This window comes from Lytechinus variegatus, chromosome 11 (assembly GCF_018143015.1).
Source record: "Lytechinus variegatus isolate NC3 chromosome 11, Lvar_3.0, whole genome shotgun sequence".
Lineage (NCBI taxonomy): Eukaryota > Metazoa > Echinodermata > Echinoidea > Temnopleuroida > Toxopneustidae > Lytechinus > Lytechinus variegatus.
The window spans coordinates 20,825,180-20,845,917 of NC_054750.1; the positions used below are offsets into that span (position 1 = coordinate 20,825,180).

Below are 20,738 nucleotides of genomic sequence, written 5' to 3' on the forward strand. Positions count from 1 at the left end.
GCATATCTATACTCAGATAACGATATTTATAATTCTATGCACTGTAACTGGCACTTTACTCATTATGTACGTATACATTATAATGTATTTCATCGCCCCAGATATGGAATCATTGGCTGTCTGCCCACAATATGCACTTTCTCCTCTCCCTGTGGAGTATTCCAGCAAGAGATTTTAACAGTCTACGTTCAAATGCTTTGCAATCTTTGGCATACTATATAGCTTCCTAAACCTTATAGGATACGCCTTTGACATGTGGATGGGGAGAAGCAAGCGTAGAATGACGTCTTACGGAAAAATGCTGGTTCCAAGAATGGTTGCGTTTAAATCGATCAAGCTTTCATGATCTCTAATTATATTTCCAAATGATATCAAACATATATACAATACACACATTCTTTATGTGTGTTTGGCATATCTATACTCAGATTACGATATTCATAATTCTATGCACTGTAACTGGCACTTTATTCATTATGTACGTATACATTATAATGTATTTCATCGCCCCAGATATGGAATCATTGTCTGTCTGCCCACAATATGCACTTTCTCCTCTCCCTGTGGAGTATTCCAGCAAGAGACTTTAACAGTCTACGTTCAAATGCTTTGCAATCTTTGGCATACTATATAGCTTCCTAAACCTTATAGGATACGCCTTTAGCATGTGGATGGGGAGTAGCAAGCGTCGTATGATGTCTTACGGAAAAAATGCTGGTTCCGAGAATGGTTGCAAAAACAGTTCCGTTTGTAACATTTTGTCGTAAATTATCTATAAAGAATACACGAGTTGTTTTTCGAGTGGGATGGTTAGGTCAATATGGGGATGTAGGTATGTCTACCTGTGACCTTCTAGCAGCATTCATTGTACAATGGATGAGATCGAAACCTGTTAAGTCTACCTCTCGATATCCACTTACTGAATGGAAACCTGTCAAAGCAACTCTAAATGCATACCCTCAACTCTCAAGTAGATTGATTTTGCTTTCATTCCCGACCCTCTCCAAGAATATCAACAGATGCCTTTGACGAAGCGCTTTTACCTACTACAGGTGTCACCGTATATGCTTGAAGAATCGAAGTTCCAGGTATAGATCAGGGAGACCGGTTTCCTAGTTCGTTGACATGCAGTTAAAGTGAATAAATGCCGATAAGGTTGATAGCTAGTACTGTGACTGCGATAGAGAAGATTTTTTGTGGGGTGTGAGTCGGGAATGTGTGTGTGATCTCATGTGGATGAACATCTTAAGGAGGTTATATGGATGTGCATCCTGTACTTGTCTTTTTATTTGTGTGGGTGGGTGTGGGTGTGCTTGTGTATGGTGAGAATGCCGATGAGGGTATGAGCGTGCGGTGGGGTTCGTCAATAATGTGAGTATGATATGTCTATTATGTGCGTGTGAGGGTGTGTGGTAGTTTAAACCAAGGAACACGCATCCCGTAAGCGATGATGACCTTTTTTGTGCTTCTAATTTTTGGACGGCAAAATGCAACCGCAATAATGTGCTTGTCCCTCCCGCCTAATATTTGATCCGTCACCATTCAGAATTTTTTTTAGAAATCCATATTTTATTGTTCAAATGGGACATGAAATATCCCGAAAATAAGAAGAGCATTATTAGCGTAAGCAGCTTTCTCGGCTTTACCAAGCCGTAACTGAACGTACTTATATCACCACAATCATAAGCGATAGAAACTTTCAGGGTAGTATTTAATCTTAGTGGAATATAAAGTGTCGCCTGTGGCTATCTTGTGGTGGAGACTCCGAGGGATCTCTCAATGTCGCGTGATGTCTTCTTTACCTCGGACACTCAATCTATAGATGGCTCGACTAGAAGAGGTTTGTCTTTAATATCTCGAGGGGAGAAAACATGGAATATCCCCGGCATTGATATGTTCAGAAAGCACCTGCAAGATAAGTAATACTTCATGCTGCATCTTAAGAACAATATGAAGAAGCATCGACTAGAGGATATCATGTTGCGGCATTATACCGCACACATAACCTCTTGTGCATCTTTTGGTCATGCAATGTATTTGCGACGAAAATGTTTTGCTGTGATGGTATATAATGAAGTTAAATAGTCGTTAATGATATGTGAAATTACATCGTTAAACATGTTAAAAACAGCATTGATGGCGAAACATGTTCTTTGGGTTCATGTTCTATGGTACTTGTTTCTTTTTAAGATTTCGCTAGATTTATTTTGCCATATTACTGAGTGAGTCAGAAAATACTTCGCACCTAAAAAAGCGAATTCAAATCAAAAACATTTCCGGACCACAAAACTATCTTATATCCTGAAAACGCATTTTCGCTAAGATAATTTTATGAAATTAGATTGTGGAATATTTTTACTCTCTTAAAGAGGTTGGGCAAAAAAGACCTAATTTTTAACCATCACTGGGCAACACACTGTTCACACAACTATTGGTTAAAATCTGTCCAAATCTGTCCAATAAAACTAATAATTGGGTAATACATTACTCAAGTGGATGATAATTGCCCAGAATATATACAGTATATTTTTTTACCACCACACTTATCCAACACAGTGGACAGTATTATTGCCCCAACATTTGAAGTGAGTACGCGTGAATATTTATGAGATATTCTGTGTTGCCATTTAATATTCGACTTGTATCAAAGGCATGGATACAATTGCAGAGGTCCATGAAGTTACGATTTTACAGGAGCTGCAAAAAATATGGTAAACTTCATTGCAAAGTATCTTATCAAAAAATGTTTGATAAACATCTTTTAGAAACTATTTAAATGTTAAGTTATTTGAAAGCCGCCCGATTCTGCCAGTATGACTATCTTAAAGAGAGCGAATGCCATATTCTTCATGCAACTCCACTCTTCACTCTTGCTTATCGATCTCCATCACATCTTGTCTCGGACCAGCCTTGGACATTATTTAACAACAATGCATCAAAAGGCATAAAACGAGAGAGGGGTGTTTGAATCGGGCGGACAAAGTAACGACAGAACCCCCTGCCATGTAATTGAAAGTTGACTTGCACGTCGTCCAGCGGGTAGAGAGAAAAAAAGAAAGCGATAACTGGTAATTAGAAAAAGACCACCTAAACAAAATTATCGATTTTCTTCGAAGAAAAAAAAACGAGCAATCGATGTTGATGAAAGAATTCAGTCTTTTACGGAAAGTCGACGAACAGAATGTTTGGAAATATGGTATTTTTGATTATCACCCTGCTTGCAAACATCAAAGTAGCCGACCAATTATCATGCTGTTTGTAATCTATCCTGAAACATAATAGGTAAGATAAAGAATCTTTCATTGTGAGGTGATAATGTGAGGCTTTGTTGTACTGCCAGACTAATTTGTTAAAAAAATCAGATTTGCAAATTGTTTATCCTTAAAACTAAAAGATGAATGGACAAAAAAGATTGGTCTGATTTTTTATCCATTTATAGACAATTCACATTCATCTTAAAAAAAGAAAGATCAAATGAAAGATGAAGGTTCGCATTTTCCCATAAGCTTTTATCACTTCGAAAACCCATATGGTGTGCTGTTCCATCGCTCCCCTGTTCCCATATGCCGCCCCTCATGTCGTTACCGACATTAAATGAGCGCAAATAATATGTTACCAAATTAGCATGATTAATGTTGGAAACTTCAGTGCATATTTATAGATAGTAATCTATCATACAGGAAGAAAAAAAAGAATATGCAATAGATGATCATTAGCATTTCAAATTCATTGAGCTCTGGCAACTAGAGTGTGTCTATCAAACCGATTTTAGAATCTTAGGCCTAAATCATATAAATTCCATCTTTCATCTACAATGTTCAACGTCGCTTATTAGGAATGTCTATCTGAGTATACTCTTGGTCTTTCTTTCACCACGTATTTTTCTCATCCGGCCGTCGCATCCTTCCTCTCACTTAATTTCTTTCCATCAAAACCTTCTTTCATCCATCTCCTACACGTCCTTATTTCCTACTTTCCTTAATATAATAGCTCAATATACAAGGATTAATAAATCCTGTCCCCGTAGACCCTAAAAACAAGATTCTTTTCACCATCTGTAAATACGTCTCCTTCTCAAATCCCTCTTCCTATAGCGTGAGGATCTCGGAATGTGATGATTTGAGAAACCCTTGCAGGATACAGCTTTTTTTTTCTTGGAGAGAAGACAATATTCTAATTAAATTTGTCTCCACAAATTCTACTGGGATGCATAATCATTTTCCATCCTCTAAACTTCGCGCCATATGCAGGATTTTTTTTCTGCAGGCCAGTCCAGCTCGGCTTTTAATGGCATTTACAAATGTCAGATAATCTCAAAAGATGAGTAAACTATATTGCTTTTCATTTGTTTTCTTCGTCCACATTAATTGCCCTGAATTTTAAGGAAATGGAATAATTGCAGCTCTATATACGATGTGTCTTTTTCTATACTAGAGTGATATCGGTATTAGTTGTAGTTTCACCTGGACCCTGATGATGTTAGTGTGATGATTTCGACAATGAAGAAGATAAGGAAGATGATGATGATGATGGCGATGACGAAGGCGAGGCCGATGAGGAAAACGACGACGATTTTGAGGGTGACGGTGATTATTCTGGAGGTGACAGCGATGAGAAGGATGCTGATCGTCCGGGATTATCGTTACATTGATTTGATAGTTATGTCTTCCACATTTACCGTATCATAGTGTTGATCACCGGACAAGGTGGCTCAGTGGTAGAGCGTCCGCATCATGAACGGAAGGTCGTGGGTTCGATCCTCGGCCGAGTCATACCAGACTTATAAAAATGGGACCTTCTGCCTTCTTGCTAGGCGCTCAGCATTTAGATTGGAGAAGGGTAATAATAACATATAATGTTATGCAGGGCCCGCTGGTAGAGCAGTTTCTTAACTGAAGTGGCTACCCTGGGTAAATAAAACATTATTATTATTATTTATTATTATTATTTATTATTATTATGTGTACTAATTACGATAGTGGCAATAGTAACATGATCATAATCATGATACAAAAAGTATTGCTTTGAAAATCGTTCGACAGTTAATGAGTTAGTGACGATTTATCACACAAGATTAATATTAAGGATTTATACCCGTCTAAAGAACTCCTGCTACAATCTCAAACAGCGTCTTTCTTACCTCTTTAAAATCCATTTGTTACCGTTTTACTCTGTAGGGTAATCATCGTAGAATATGCATGTGGATACGGAACATGTATCCTCCTATTCTTCATGAATTAATTCACCATTTCGAACAGGAATCCCCTGCAGCTAAGTAGGAAAGCTTCCGTTGTAGAGATTACTTCTTCAAATTGGCACCCTGACACCCTAGAACAAGATTCTGTTTCCATGGTTACTCCGGGAATAAAAAAATAAAATTATGTTTGGAAAAAACAAAACAGTTTGCGTTCATTTTTGCCTGCATTTCCATATGCCGTACACTATATCAGGCTATAGGGAACGCCTAACTGTGACTCTCACACTCGTTATGGCGTCGATATATACACAACAAATAAGTAAGTCCCTCCTTAAACAAACATCCATAATTTCCGAACCAAAGCGAGTTTATGATTTATTTTTACATGAGCGTGTAGGTAATTTTATTAGCTACCCTCTGAGTAAATGTTATGGACGTATTTTATGTCATGCTTCAGTAAACACCGCCAGAAGGCAAAATTGTCACTTTTCAAAAGTCACAAGCCAAATATCATGATTTTGATTTCACTTTCTAGTTCAAATTTAAACTAGAAAATCAGCACTCGTAGTGCAGTCACTAAATTAGCAATTCATTTTTTTACAGTGCATATATACATATTGCCCTATTCAAAAGCGGAATATCTATCATTTTTTAATCATTATTCTTTGTCTCGGTTGTGATCATTATTCCTTAAATCTTCTCTCGGTAGCATTATGTATTATTGGTAAAACGACTAGAATAATTTTCGAATATCTGGGACGGGGATGAATTTCAAAATAGCAAAGTAAACTTGATAAAGAGAAAATAGTTGGATGCGCTTAGTGGGGATGAATAATTCACTACTGCTGATTACGCATTTATGGTCCGCAATATTCAAACGCATTGTTTAGTGACATAAGTATGTATATCAATACATAATGCACTTGCACTAGCAAAAAATGAAACCAACTCCAAACTGACTCGGTTTGGAGTCGTGTTCGTTGGTGTGACTGTAACATATTGACCCCATCCGTTATTGATTTGTTGTAACGAAATGCAAACTTTTTTACCGTGATTGACGATTTCACTCGTACAAACGCATTCACACACAAATCCGCCCTCACGCACCGCACACCTTCGCAGAACCTGCACCTTCCTTCACGCGCACTCTCCTTAAATTAAATTTCCAGGTTCTCTTCACTCACACGGACACCCCTACCTCCATCTCTCTCCCTACACACTATCTCGCGTGCTTTCACTCTTCTCTTTCTTTTTTCTGCTTCATTCGCTCCCATAACGTGTCTCACTTTCCATCTATCATTCTTTGCTTTTCCTATCTATTTCTGTGAATTCTTTGCCATTATTGGTTACCAAAAAATTGGTTTCAACAAGTACACAGAGATAAAAGCTAGCAGAGAGGGTCTCGATGTCAGATCGAGCGTATTCCTTATAGGAAACGACACTTAAATGCATTTGCATCAATTTCTCTATCCCAAATGACAAATGATCGAACAGGGATCTGTTTGAATTACTCTTACCATTTCCACAAAATAAATTCCCTGATAGGAAGCAATGCGATTATATTTTTGTGAGTATATTTTCGTTACAATGGCTACACATCGGTGATTGTTAGGTTTATTGATGTTTTAAAGCTGAGTTGGAAGGGCAAGTTTATAAAATCTTTTTATATATAATATTCCAAGGTCTCAACCCAGGTGTATAATTTCTTTACCAAATAATAATGGCTGTAATTCCTTTGTTCATATCAATAGAGGCAAAGACACGATGTTTTCATGCTTGTCGCTACCAACTTCGCCTACAAGGAAAACGACCTAATAGATTCATGTGCTGAAAAGTAAAGTAATCTTTCTGCACGTACCTTTCGATAAGAAATTAAAAAATAATTTTACAGGTTGCTATAAATTTAATATGGCCATTCCAACTTTATTGGTGAATGAGAATGATTGAATGCAATCGTTTTCCTTTGCTTTTTAGCGGCAAATGAATATTGTTATGAGTAAAGTAGACAAATATATTATTATTCCTTTTCGAAAATAATACATGATCGAAATGTTGTATTGTGGGTAAAGAGGCGGGAAACTATTTGAGCTCTTTAAAACTCCAGCTGATGTTATCCAATGTGGCATTCAGCAAAAATTTTGCTTTAAATAAATTATCATATTTCAGTCCTTATCACGTTGGGATAATTATGATACAGGATACACGAACTATGGGGATGGGGGACTTATCGGGCGCTTAAAAAAAACTTGCATTCATATTAAAATCTGTTTTGGGATACCCAAATCAATCACATCATTGAAATAAATTGCGAAATGCATAATTGACTGTTGATCAGCTACTTGCAACATGAAGTTTTAACCGATTCGCTACAGCTAGGATTGTTCAATCAATTCTAAAACTGCTCAAGAAGTTTGATTTTGATGGCAAATATATATATTTTTCATTCCTACAATACCTCCTTCGTATCTTGGGTATTGCTGCCACATCCACAGGGAAAGTAATATATGCGCCTCTTTCGAACATATTGCCAAAGGCGGGTAAATGCGCTCTCAGGAAGGGAAAAAAGCACATGAATATAATATCACATCGTCATATGTCAGATTTTGACAGATATACATCTAAGAAGAATAGAAGACTATGCAAAAGATAAAAGGTCTTATTGTCAGTCCCGATCTCCTCCTAGTCCAACGCAGCTTGACATTATCATAATTTCCTTGTCGGTGGATTTGTTGACATCTCTTGGTTTTTTTCCATTTTGACAGGGTATCAATACCATCCAGCTGTCTAGGCCGACGGTAGGGGGATAGGTGTATGAATTATTCACGGGCTCGTGGCGTTCATAATGGCCTACTCGGAGGAGATGGATTGGCAAAGGATGTCATTTGAAGATTAATTGCCAAAAAAATACAAGAGAGAAAAGCGGCGTTTTCATCTCGACTTTGCTGCATAAGTCGGTCACTTGTCAGCTTTCGCCGCCATTTCTGACGCTGGTGGTTGTGTCGCAAGTTTTTTTTAGATTACCAGACCTTTCGTAGTATCTTTCAAAGATAAAGAACGAATGATGAGAACTTTGTCTTTCAACACGTTGGAAAAACATACTTATCCATTTGAGTTTAAAGAAACTTTATCCATAATATGTAAATTTATATTGATGGCACTAGCGTTTGTACTTTCTGTTTTGAGAAGAAAGTAACATTGTTTATCCCTATCTGATACGAAAATACATTAATAAAAGACATTGAACTTTGAAAATATTGAAACTGCCGGAAAAGTCCACTATCGTGCTTGTGAAAGAAAATCATTCTTAACCAAGTCTTTTATCTCCACGTGTGCCCAAAGTCAGTTGTCGACATTGTTTTCTCAGTCGTTTGCTAAGCCGTTGATTAGCATGAAAACTAACCCTCTTCTTTGCAGCAGAGTATATTGGCTGGAAGAAAAATAAATAACTGTTACCATGGCAAATAATCAATTTTCCTGTGGCCATGTACTTATGCGTAGCATCCAGTCTGGTGAACATTTTCTTACTGACAGTCCGTTTAGATTGTTCTGAGCTCCGTAACACAAAGGTTTGCGATGAATTGCAAATATGAAAGAACCGCACTGATTGGTCCCTGGTCAGTATTTTAAACCAACTGCGCGTGTAACATTGATATTGTTTGGCCAGTTCATTTAGCGATTGATCGCTAATCTTTGTGTTACGGAGCCCTGGCCTGATGTTGCCGTCATAATATGATGAAAAATGGTCCGTGATAAGTTCATTGGGTTTCATTTAAGGAGACTTTCGATTGGTTTATTTCGTTTTTCACATGTTAAGATCCAAATAAAGGAAAACCAACACCCTCCCCTCTCCCTAGATTTTCATCCTCCTGCCTATTACGCAAAGTCAATAATTGAACATTGTATACATCACAGGATTCCTCGTTATTTTCATTCTTAAATCTACTCATTACGCAAACCTTTATACAAATAGGCCCTGACTTTTGAAACAAAGGACTTTCGGGCTCATCATTCCTGGAATCGATATTGAAATTGACACTCAAATCGTAGTCACAAAATATGTGAAGTGTTCCCATTTTGTCTAGTTTTGAAGAATGCGAAAATATTTTCATTTGTACGTTCCTTGTTCAACTGATCTTTGTGAAAGCAATTTATGGACTCATGCCTGCAGCAGTTAGAGGGATTTTTGGGGCTGGGTTTATTATCGGTATTGACTAAATCCTGTTTCGATGTTCCTCCTTTGGGCCATGCCGGTGTCTGTCATCTTTAAAAAAAAAGGATGCAGGAAGCGGTATTCATCAAGTTCGTCTTATCACGACAGCTCATTATCTGTGATTACCCAGTCACAATGTTTATTTAGACTTCCAAACCAAATCTAGGGCGAAGTCAGGTCAGAACAGAAATCGATGCTCACATGCTCTTCATGAATTCCCCCTCCTAAAGTACTCCATGTTTGTCGCCCTAGGACACCGTCTTGTTCCACATTTAGAGACCTTTAATAGGCACATGACGATTCCCACTGAAGAAGCTCATGACATTTTACATTTCGAAAAGGATGGGTATTTTGAGCAACACTTGTGAAGTTAACCGCGTTAACCGTGTTTTAGTTAAGAAATATAATGAAGCGGCATTTTTGTTGTTAATATTTTGGTGTCCTGATTTTTTATATCATTCCCCTTTCTATCAGTTAAAACAAAATTCCTTCAATTTCCAAGTGTCATGGATGTGACACATACATTTTAAATTCAGAGACCTGTGGCATTGATTCCAAATGACCGGGTGTCGTTCATGTGTGCAAGGTGTGTGTGGGTGTGTGCATGAGATCTGTGTGAGTGGGTGGTGAATAAGTGGGTGAGTGTGTGGTTGAGAGAAAAGAGCTTAATATGTGCCTGTGTGTTCTTAAAGTACATGTGGTTGTTGTACGAGGGTTTGGTAAGGGCGTGTTTTGGTGCATTTTGTGTGTAAGGGTGGGTGTGGGTGAAAGGGTTGATGTGGGTGAAAGCGAGGGTGTGGGTGTGAAAGGGACAGGGGGATGATGCAAGTATGAAGTTCTACGTTGGTACCCTAATTTGTATGGAAATTAGATGTAGGTATTGTAACCTGATCACTCATCTTGAGTAGATATGAACGTATACTTGGATCATAATAGCCCAGGTGCTTTTTTGTATGGATGTAAATCATACCCTATTCACTATAACTGCGGTTATACCACTGAATGATATGGCAAAACTACAATTAAGTGCACTAATATGAGATTATTTTTCAATGGCTAAGGTTCGTTTGATGGACTTCTTTTTAAGAAATGAACTTTTGAATTTTACGAATGATCAAAAATATTTACATATATTACCAATTCGATAGTCAAAATATTTTGATGCTCAGGACTTCCCATTACCCAAATACAAAATCAATAAATTAATGTCTTTAAAAGTTCTAAATAAATAAAGAGATCAGTGAATACTGACTGACTGAATGAATAAATGAATTAATTATATGATTATTACCTCGTAAAATAGTTTGAAAAATAAGTGATTTGGGTGTCGATCTTTTGTTTTGCAATTTAAGATTAAGAATTTTCAAATTGATACAGAGAGCATGGTTGAGCCTAAACTTGTATGATACTAAAAGATGGTAGATGCGATGCCAATGCAAATCCCAGAATCGAAGTCGAAGGTGGATAGATGATGAAGAATGATGGACACTGCACAACGAAGAGAGGAAATCCCCAAGAATAGTTGAAGGTTTATCTGGAGCGTTCCCTCCAAGTGCAAAGCCCTGCTCGACATATCTGCCCTGATTTTTCGCACATGGAATGCAAGGTCACTCTCTATGTCCGACGATCCCAAATCACGTTTGGCTGACGTGCTAATGTCTCCAAACTATTTTTCCCCACCGTCTTGCGACGTTAAAGACACTCTGCATTACTGTCGGTCAAGAACACTGAAGCGTTATTAAATTCTAAGCTGAAATTATCGTATAGAATCAAAGGTCGCAAAGGATGTATTGCTGACTGACTTTAAGTGTTCTAGGGAGGATGACCACTCACCACACTATTAATATTTAAGATGCAACAGAGAGCAAACTCTTTCCAATTTTACGCAAAGTACATCACTTGACCTACTGAAAAACACATTCAAAACACACATTATGTAGAAAATCTTTACTCGATTTGCGCCTTAAACGGTTCTGTAAACAGTGTGTTGCGTCTTTTTTGAAAGATGCTATATCCAAATATTGTCCTTATCATTATATGGTTTTCATGTTTGAAAACTGAAATAAACATGAGAATAGACCAAACAGACATACATGGATTATCAATCAGAATTCCAATATGAATTCCATAATTTAATTTATTCTTACAGGATTGTAAGCGATAGAATTAAAAGGAAAAGAGTTTAGGGCAGAACGATTAATAGGAGTATGTTTGATGAACGTTCATGAACAATGATTTATAAATGATTAACATTCACCAGCTTTTTATGAGCTTACCTGATAACCGTCACGCTAGTTTACGCATGTATACCTCTGGCATAGATATTCTTATCATGACATTTCACATCTCTATTTTTCCACTTGAAGCGAAAAACATCTACACTAAATTCATTTGAGTTATTTTGTAAGTTTGTAGTTTTTAATAAAATATTCATATCATGGGGAGGCTCGTCAGATAATTTGCGCGGAAAGTGTTTCCAATGTGGTGATTTTTTTAAACAGAGGTTGGTCTCCTTTTGAGCCCCTACTGCTTAATCTAGGAGAGCTTTCATTAACATTTTTCACCTGACAGTAATCTGACCTGACAACTTTCCTTGATTTTCATTAGCTGAGAAGCACAGTTCATCCGGCAACCGTCGGATAAAACAGGACTTGTCCCATAAAACGTCCAACAATTCCTTTCATGAAACGCTTGCCTTGACTTGCATAACCAACGTAAAAGATGAAGCAACGTAATTCAGGGCATTTTTCATTCCATCATTGTTTATTTTCATTCTTTACTGCTCATATTGTCTGCTCATGCAATGTATCACTCTAGAACAATTTCAAATATAAGATTTCAAGTAAACTCCAATTTCTCTTTAAAGTGAAAATGATGCTTGAGTTTTCTGCGACAACTGGTGGGATGTTTCCACGGAAGGGGATCAATCAGCAGGTCGATGGCTATTCCAAATGCCTGATGCGATGGCGATGTATCGACGCGTTTGGAGAAATAGCTTTTGAAATGTGACGTGATCACGTCAAAGTAGCCATCTCGACTTCACTGGAAAAAATAGAGAGGCGGGGATGAGAAAGGGCTTCCCGTGTGCTGGCGTGTCGGTATGTCGGTGACTACAAAGACAATTTACAAACGGATAGAGAATCGATGGGTTATGTAAACTCTGTCGGCTTTTCCTATTATGATACCTTCATCAACTACTAACTGATCGCTGCTTACAAAGGATTCAGGGAATTTCCACAGCAATTTTCAACAACTTTTTTTTCTCTTCTAGACAGCATGAATATTTCAATGTGTAGGTCACTACCGAATTGTAGATCTGGGTTATTCATTTCAACCCCCGGGGTTTCGCCAACGCAGTTATAGTACATAAGTGGCAGCACGCCATTTCGTGATTCCACGGAAAGCATTATGTGCCTAATTTACAATAGTAATTCCCAAATTGAATTGATTTATCCAACAATGTGCCATCTAATGTTAGCTTTAAAAGAGACCTATATCGAGATATTTGTTCACAGATTAAGTTATCACCTTTATCGTTAGAGACTCCCTTGGTGTATTTCAAAGATATAGACAGATTCAAGGAAAAGGTTCGATTTTCGTAAGAACTTGTAAAGGGGAGATAGAACGCGTAATGACATGCTTGATCAATCAAAAAAAGTGTAAGCTCACTTAGATGAACCCACCCTCTCGCACACACGCGTGTCAGTTGGTCGCAGTTCTACATACATAGTTTTCCACCACCGCGGAAGGCATTTTCAAGCTAAGATTTCAACGGCTCCTAATTAGTTGAGCAACTGGCATAGCAGGCAGCGTTAAAAGGTGAAAACAACACTTATCGCCGTGTGTGGGACTAAAGTCAAACGGTTGGGTATAAAGCATGGCATACATGAATCCATCCGGAATAGAGAGTGCAACGGTGTTTTGCTAAACCCACTGTTGTTGTTGTCAGACGTACATTATGTGACATGGATCTGTGGATCCTAAGTTAACCGAACATGGCCCAAGGCTCTCTTTTCGTACCTTAAGACAAAAGTGGATATATCGAAAATCAATTGCACCTGGTTAACTCATTTTACTTATTTCAAGTATATCCATGCCCCGGAAAGACTGTTTTAAGTACCCTCACTGCCAAAACGAAAAGCCTAATAACTGCTAAAATACAATGATCCGCCCCCCCCCCAAAAAAAAAAAAAAATACAAAAAAAATAATAAATAAATAACTCGCAAAATTGGTTTCTATCTCTCCTCACTCTGACCTTTCATCCGTTTTTTTTTACAATGAAGATTAAATTTTCATCAACCAGAAAATCAATAATACGCAAGAAAGGACATGGTATCGGTGATGTCTAAAACAAACATGCCCTTATGTGCCACGTTTTCCCACAAAAAATGATATCGATGCAAATATTGACGAGAGTTAAGTTAATAATCTAGAGAGGCTTAACTGTTTTATTGTATCTTAATCATAATAATAGTTGCATATACACAGGGTCGGCACCAGGGTTTTTTAAATAGAGGACAAAACATGCAGCTTAAATGTGACGTCATTTCCCCTGGATTGAATAATGACTATCGTCTTTATGCTTTCTCATTCCTTCATCCCCCTTCTCCGTCCTCTTGTTTACTTTAACTGCTTTTTAAAACAAAAATCCCCTGGCGTCGTTAAAGACTTTCACAGTATTCTGTAGGATATAATATGAAGAAATGTGACACGAAATAGAATATACTTCAAAAGGCGAATTGAAAACACGTTTCAAAAGGGATATGTAAGAGTGTAGTGTATGTATGAAAGAGCTGCGTAACAGGGTAGCCAATTTCCATATTCATTGTCATATATAGATTTTGATGCTACATTTTTACATGTTCTTGCTCGATTTTGGTTACACTTATATTCATCTCGGAATAACTATTTAAAATGTCTCGCTCAGACAATTCTGCTCTAAGTGACAGCAAAAATAAATCACTTTTCTGAAAGCCTATTACTCAATATGTTGCCATGGTAAAAAGGTGCCCATTAATACTCCTACCGAAACCATATAATTTTAGCGAGGTTATACACGCAGTTAAGCATTCTTTTTATTAACTTAAATTCGTATATGTCTGAGAGATTACGTGCATAAAACATATTCAGAATTGTCAAAGGCAAATATTCAAACGGAATATGTCATTAATCATTATATGATCGTATTCCTGCAACTATTGTACAATATTTTTTTTAGCAGATTGCCTGTCACGCTTGTATTGTTAAGATGGACTTATCATGAACGTAAGGGTAATGTCTGATTTTTTAATTTGTTTCCGCGCTCTTGCATAAGTCACAAGAAATGATTATAAAATTATCAGGAGAAAACACTATACATGTTTGTGACATTCGTAGTGTCACCTTACCAAGGCTGTGTTTGTTTTGTTCAATTTTTTTTATCCTTTGCTGATTGAGGATGATTAATGTTTCTCTTTTTTTCTCCCTCTCCCCCTTTCCACAGAAAATCTGAATATTGGACGTATTCCTGTCATTATAAAGACTTATCTGAAGTACCTCAGATGTGAACAATCGGATATTTTATTCATTTAAGTGAAATGAAATGGATAGCGGACAGACCTTGGTTTTAAAAGATGGAATAACCTTCAAATCAGTTATGTGAAAGGCGGCATAAACTGCTTGAGAACCGAAGGAAGGCTGCACCGGATACTTCCATCTATATCATTATCATCCACGACAGAGAAACACGAACTCATCCCCTATTCCCAGTTGGGTATCTATGATATTTGCACTTTCATTGGAAAAACTGAAATCAGAATTTGCCGAGGAGATGGGGCTACCCGGCACCATTATTATGAATTTGGATTAGCGATTGCCAAGCCGCTTTGCATCTGATTCCACATGAGAACAGGAAACACGTTATCCATTGCGCGGATGGGCCATATTTTCTCTACTCGCTTGTATATCTAGGATTTTTTTTAAAGGATATTCATTAAGGTTGAGAACCCTTAAGCCATACTTTGACGAGAAAAGGCGATTTGTCTTGAGCGTAGCTACGTTTACCAACGCACTGATCGACCCGGTAGATATTGCGGCACAACCACCAGGGAGTTGTCAGTAAAGCCTGGTGGCGGCTTTCGGAAATTACTATGCATGGCGGTACACCAGACGTTCAGGGTGCCGTGATTTCGCAAGTGATGCTTTCACCTTCTTGTCTTCTTTCTCATAATCTCTCTCTCCCTATCTATCTATGAACACATGGAAGCTCGGAGTTTGTACAGGTCAAAGGAAAGGAGCGAAACCATTTCTATATAGCGAACATAATCCATACTAGAGGGGTTAAATCGAAGGAAACTGATACGAGTGATCATCGCTTCGTGTAGATTAACATAAGGTTGAGAGTGACATCTGCTGCCTTTCTGGGTCAACGTTATTGAATTCGCTTTAAAAAAGAGACAACAGAGCAGCTATGTTTACATCGCCTTGCCTCCTGAAGGGACAAAAGTCAAGCAAGCATTGGAAATAGATACAGAGCAGATCTATACAGACTATACACCATGTCCTCTTGGATGATATCATTTTTCAGTAGAGTTCAATAGTTCGCCCGGATAATTGATTTCATCATGTCGCATACAACTTTGAATTCGTCCATCCTGCAGGCAGGAGAGGGCGGGCTCCTACCTGATCTGCAAGAAGGATCCAATGTTTTGCAATTGAGCCGTCGAGCGGCTGCGGAGCCACCAGGGTTAAACTTTACGGCAATGGTGGCCATTCAGCCCAGTACCACCATCTTGATACCGATCATTATGTTTAGCATAGGATTGATAGGAAATATAATAGCCTTAGGAGTGTACTACTGCTCATCATCGTGGCATCGAGCCACAGCCTTTTATGGTATCCTTCGAGGGTTCTTCATTACCAGTCTTGTCGGATATCTGACTATCTATCCCATTATAATCGCTGTCCACATCAATGGTTTGCACTGGATCGGAGGATCAAGGATGTGTGAATTTCATGGATTTTGTGTCCTATCCTTTGGAATGTCCCTTGCCTACATGACAGGCTTCCTTGGGTTTGAGCGCTTCCTCGCTGCCTGTCGGCCGTTAACGTACAATCGTAAGGTAGAACCCCGGAAGATACCCTTCGTACTTGTGCTGCTATGGGTCGTCTCCGTTTTCACAGGAATCCTACCCCTTGTAGGGTTCGGACAAATCTCTTTACACTACCCATCAACATGGTGTTTTATCAATTGGAGAGACGAAGAGACGGTCGGTCGTTTATTCAGTAGCGTGCTCGCAACAATAATCATCGCAATCATCCTGCTCGTGATTGTTTCCATCCTGGCAGCGACAATCGGAGCGATATTGAGGACTTGTAAGAGATGCAAAGACACTACGGCAGGAAAAGAGAATGAGAGAGGGCGCTATAGTTTGACTTTGACAATTGATGATAACTCTCATCGGATACCAAGGCGATTCTTTGCAGCTGATAGAGCTCTTTTATGGGCCACCATCCACTATGCTCTTCTGGCGAGTGGATTTTTAGTTTGTTACATTCCAATAGTGGTGAGTATAATGCAGGTCTTCTGCCTCATTCTTTCGGACCTATTTTTTTTTTATGTTAGTAATTATAAGGATAATGGTCAGGAGGAAATCTATTGAAACAGCCTGGTATAATCCTAGCTTCATCGCATTTAAAGCATGTAAAGCAAGATAGGTTATAAACTTAGAGGTTGTTTCATAGTGAATATACAAGAATTCCTCTGATTCTCTGATGTGGTTAGTTGAATTTCATTTAACAATTTTTTTGCCTCCGAAGAAGATTCTGCTAGGATCAAAAGCTTAAGCCCCTTTTGACTCTCTTATTCACTCCATTGGCTCTTTTGTTAGATAAGCAGTTTTCAGCAGCTTCTTTTTGCCAAAAGCGAGATTAGAAATTCTTTTCCAATGTTTTTTTTTCGATATTGAATGGTCAACAAAATGATTCCTATTCAATCTGCCAAGGTCAACTGTTTTGCTTGTTCTCTTATCAACCTAGATGAGAATAATAGCTAATGTCTCAGGTCAGCGAATCAACCATTTCAAGGACATGGCTGCCATGCACTGGGCTGAGTTCTACCCCGCCTTCTGTCCCTGGCTGTACATCCTGTGCCATGAGCAGATCTGGATGCGACTTACCTGTAGAAAACCTGCATATAGGGACGTCCCCTACTCAAGACAAAGCTTACGCCGTCGAAGTACCCGCGGCCGACGGTCATCAGGCCGCGGTCACGACTGTATTCGAGAAGCCAACGTCCGGAGCCATCGGGAATCGTTGTCAATGGGAACGAGCAACCACGTCAATGTCGTCATGCACGACCACGTGGATGGTTACGCGGTCGTCGGTAGACAGGATGGCTCGAGTAGAGAAGAAGAACCAGTAAGAGGAAGATCAGCCAGGAAAAAACTCGATTTCATCAAGGAGGACGATGTCACTAATGGTCGCTCTCCGCAAAGGTTAGTAAATAGGGTTGTCGTATAAACTTTGATATTGTCCTCTTGAAATAGCGAAGTTGATTTTCTCTAGAAGCCGAAGCTTAGTATTTTCTAATATATAAAGTATAATCGCAGAAATTTGATTCTTTCCATCGATCAATTTGGTAGCTGTCTTTAAACAGGGGCATCAAAGGTTTCTTTTTTGGGTTGGTTTTATATATCCTTTTTGTTTATACACAAGGAGGGTTGTTTGGGACTGACGGAATCATGCACGTATCGTCCTAATGATTGTGGTATAAATACAGTTTCATTTCCAACTAAAATGTAGTAAAAAATTGAATAATTTTGTCTCGTCTATACTGAATGCTTTTGGAACTATGTAAAACACTGAGTAAAATTTTACACACTATTAGGTAGAAAAGGAACATGCATGTATCTTTTCACCCCATATTGGGCTATTTCAACGCAACATTGCTTTAAATTGACACCAAATTGGGTATCTTTTTACCCAACCAACATGCATGTTCCCATTTTACCCAATATGGAGTAAACTTTTTTTAGAGTGTAGTTCTATATATTTAGTTAACATTTGAAAAGAAAGTAAATCACAATTATGCCACTTTAATAATTACTCAGTCCTTATATTTCATGGTATCTCATGGTAAAATATACCCTTTCATACACTTTACTTACTACAAATACAATACCTTTGTAATTACAGTATTGTATTTCGCATGTAACTCCAAAGATTCACACAACATTATTGCACATTTCTTTATCTTATACTTCAGTCCATCAGCGGCGAATTCTCCAGTAGGCCTACCAACAACAGCTTCGAAAACATCCCCGGGAGGTAGAATTCGATCTTCCTCATCATCATCCACAGTATCATCGACAAGGTCTCCCACAAAAGAGGCTCCACGATCCCCATCGTCATCGTCTACCGCTTCCATACACAATGCAAACCGGTCGCCATCGGCATCATCCGTGAGATCTCTTCCCAAATCATCAACAACCAATACCCCACGATCACCGACCACGGTGACAACACCGCCTTCGTCTGCCACGGACCCTCTCATTATATCGAGTACGGACAAACCGAAAACAAAGCTCATAGTGACAAATAGTTTTCCGGTGGCGAATGGGCCAGTGGTACAGAACCACGTCAACGCTACCCGCAGCAAAAGCAGCGCTGCAAGTACAACGGGTGGCAGTAGAAAGAACAGGAAAGGAGAGTACAGTCGTGTCCCTACAGATCCGGGAGAAAGTGTGCCACCAGCGAGTATCATGTCTAAAAGAACCACGTATGCAAAGACCGGCCGAAAGGAATCATCTATATGAATGACTGTCATCATGAACAGAGGTGCTGAATCCTCGCAGAGACCTTTTTTCCTGGACACTTTTTTAAAATTCCCATGCCTTAGATTCTTCAAGACCTGAAGTACCTATCTTTGGGTACACACTTCCTGGTAGGGCGCTAACGACAGGTGGACCGTTTCGTTTTGATTAAGTGAAAGCTGGGGTCTTTTAAAGAGAAGTTTCTTCACAGAAGTTTATTTTACAACTTGGATGAAAATAATCATACCCTACATCTTGATGTATTTTCATTACCGGTACATGATATAACTATTGTTGAAACGTGAATATAGCGAAGGAATGAAACAAGGAACCTTACTTTTAGTTATTATTTTCTTTTTTTAATCTTTTGTCTCGCCCATATTGGATTTAAACCAATCGCTAGAATAAGAAATGCAAAACAGAAAAATAATAAAAATGCAAAACAATAAAAAGGAATGCAAAATCATACCAAATAACATCATGTGATGTAAGTTAATGTAACACACGTGCACAGCATATTGTAGATTCACTTCGTTTTTATTTCATGTTCGTTGTTTGTGCAGTGTGATGTTGACCTTTCATTATACAATGAATTATCTCATATGAACATGCCTTTCGTCCCGAGATTTTACTTCTTCTTATTTTGCATATTAATTATTTGAATTGCTCAGTTGTACTTGAAAATCATAATTGTTCAATAACATCTTATTCCTTTTATGATGGGTTTTTAGATAGGTGGCAGATACCTTTGTCGTGGAGATGATATTAGTGAATTTATGCATACAGAATGGGATTTTTTTTCAGAACGCTTTATACTGCAATAGGATTCAGTGGAGCAAAGCTCATCCGCCAATTCGATTCTACTTCCACGCATGCGCCATCGATAATTTTCTCGTCGTTTGCATTTTCATGACGTTTTTGTTCAGACAAAATAGCGATGGTCGGTGAATGATACAAGGCATCACAACTGTGTTCATTTGTATCTTATACATTGCCTGTCGGCCTAAATGATGTACTTACATGCATGACTGAATTGAGTTCCCGTCCTTTAATGAAAAGTCCCAATGAAAATTCCAAAGAAGGGTAGCAGGCATATTTTTAGTAATCAAGTTGTTTTTCAAAAAGTTCATGAAAGTTTGACTCTTCCATTCTGATCTGTCCCTACTTGTTATTGCCCATCCCTCTACTACCCCTCTCCCTCTCTATCTATCTATCTATCTACTGTCTGTGAATATTCACTTTTTTCTATCAGCCCATTCAATTCAAATGTCTTTATACCTCTTTCTAGACCCACAAATTATTCGCATTTGCCAGTTGTAGGTTATTACAATAATACACAAAATATGATCAAGATGGAAAGTGCGCTATATAAATCTCATGTATTATTATTATTATTATTATAAATATTGTAAAACAACCAGTATTCTTCTTAGCCATCCTAACTGTAAATTCTCATTTAATCAAATAAATTTAATTTTCTTTTGCAGATATACGGTAATATTCATTGGGTATGGTCTATTGACTGAAGAATCTGTAAAA

The 20,738-nt window shown here is 38.2% G+C and overlaps 1 protein-coding gene across 1 annotated transcript in view; it reads left to right on the top strand.

Annotated features, from left to right (window-relative positions):
• The window catches only part of LOC121423674, a 31,998-nt gene extending 11,260 nt beyond the window's left edge, over positions 1–20,738 (top strand). Inside the window, exons 2-4 of the mRNA XM_041619098.1 lie at positions 14,891–16,952; positions 17,425–17,882; positions 18,653–20,738. Coding sequence (XP_041475032.1) covers positions 16,011–16,952; positions 17,425–17,882; positions 18,653–19,202 — 1,950 coding nt within the window. The 5' untranslated portion in view covers positions 14,891–16,010 and the 3' untranslated portion in view covers positions 19,203–20,738. The remainder of the gene's footprint in view (positions 1–14,890; positions 16,953–17,424; positions 17,883–18,652) is intronic.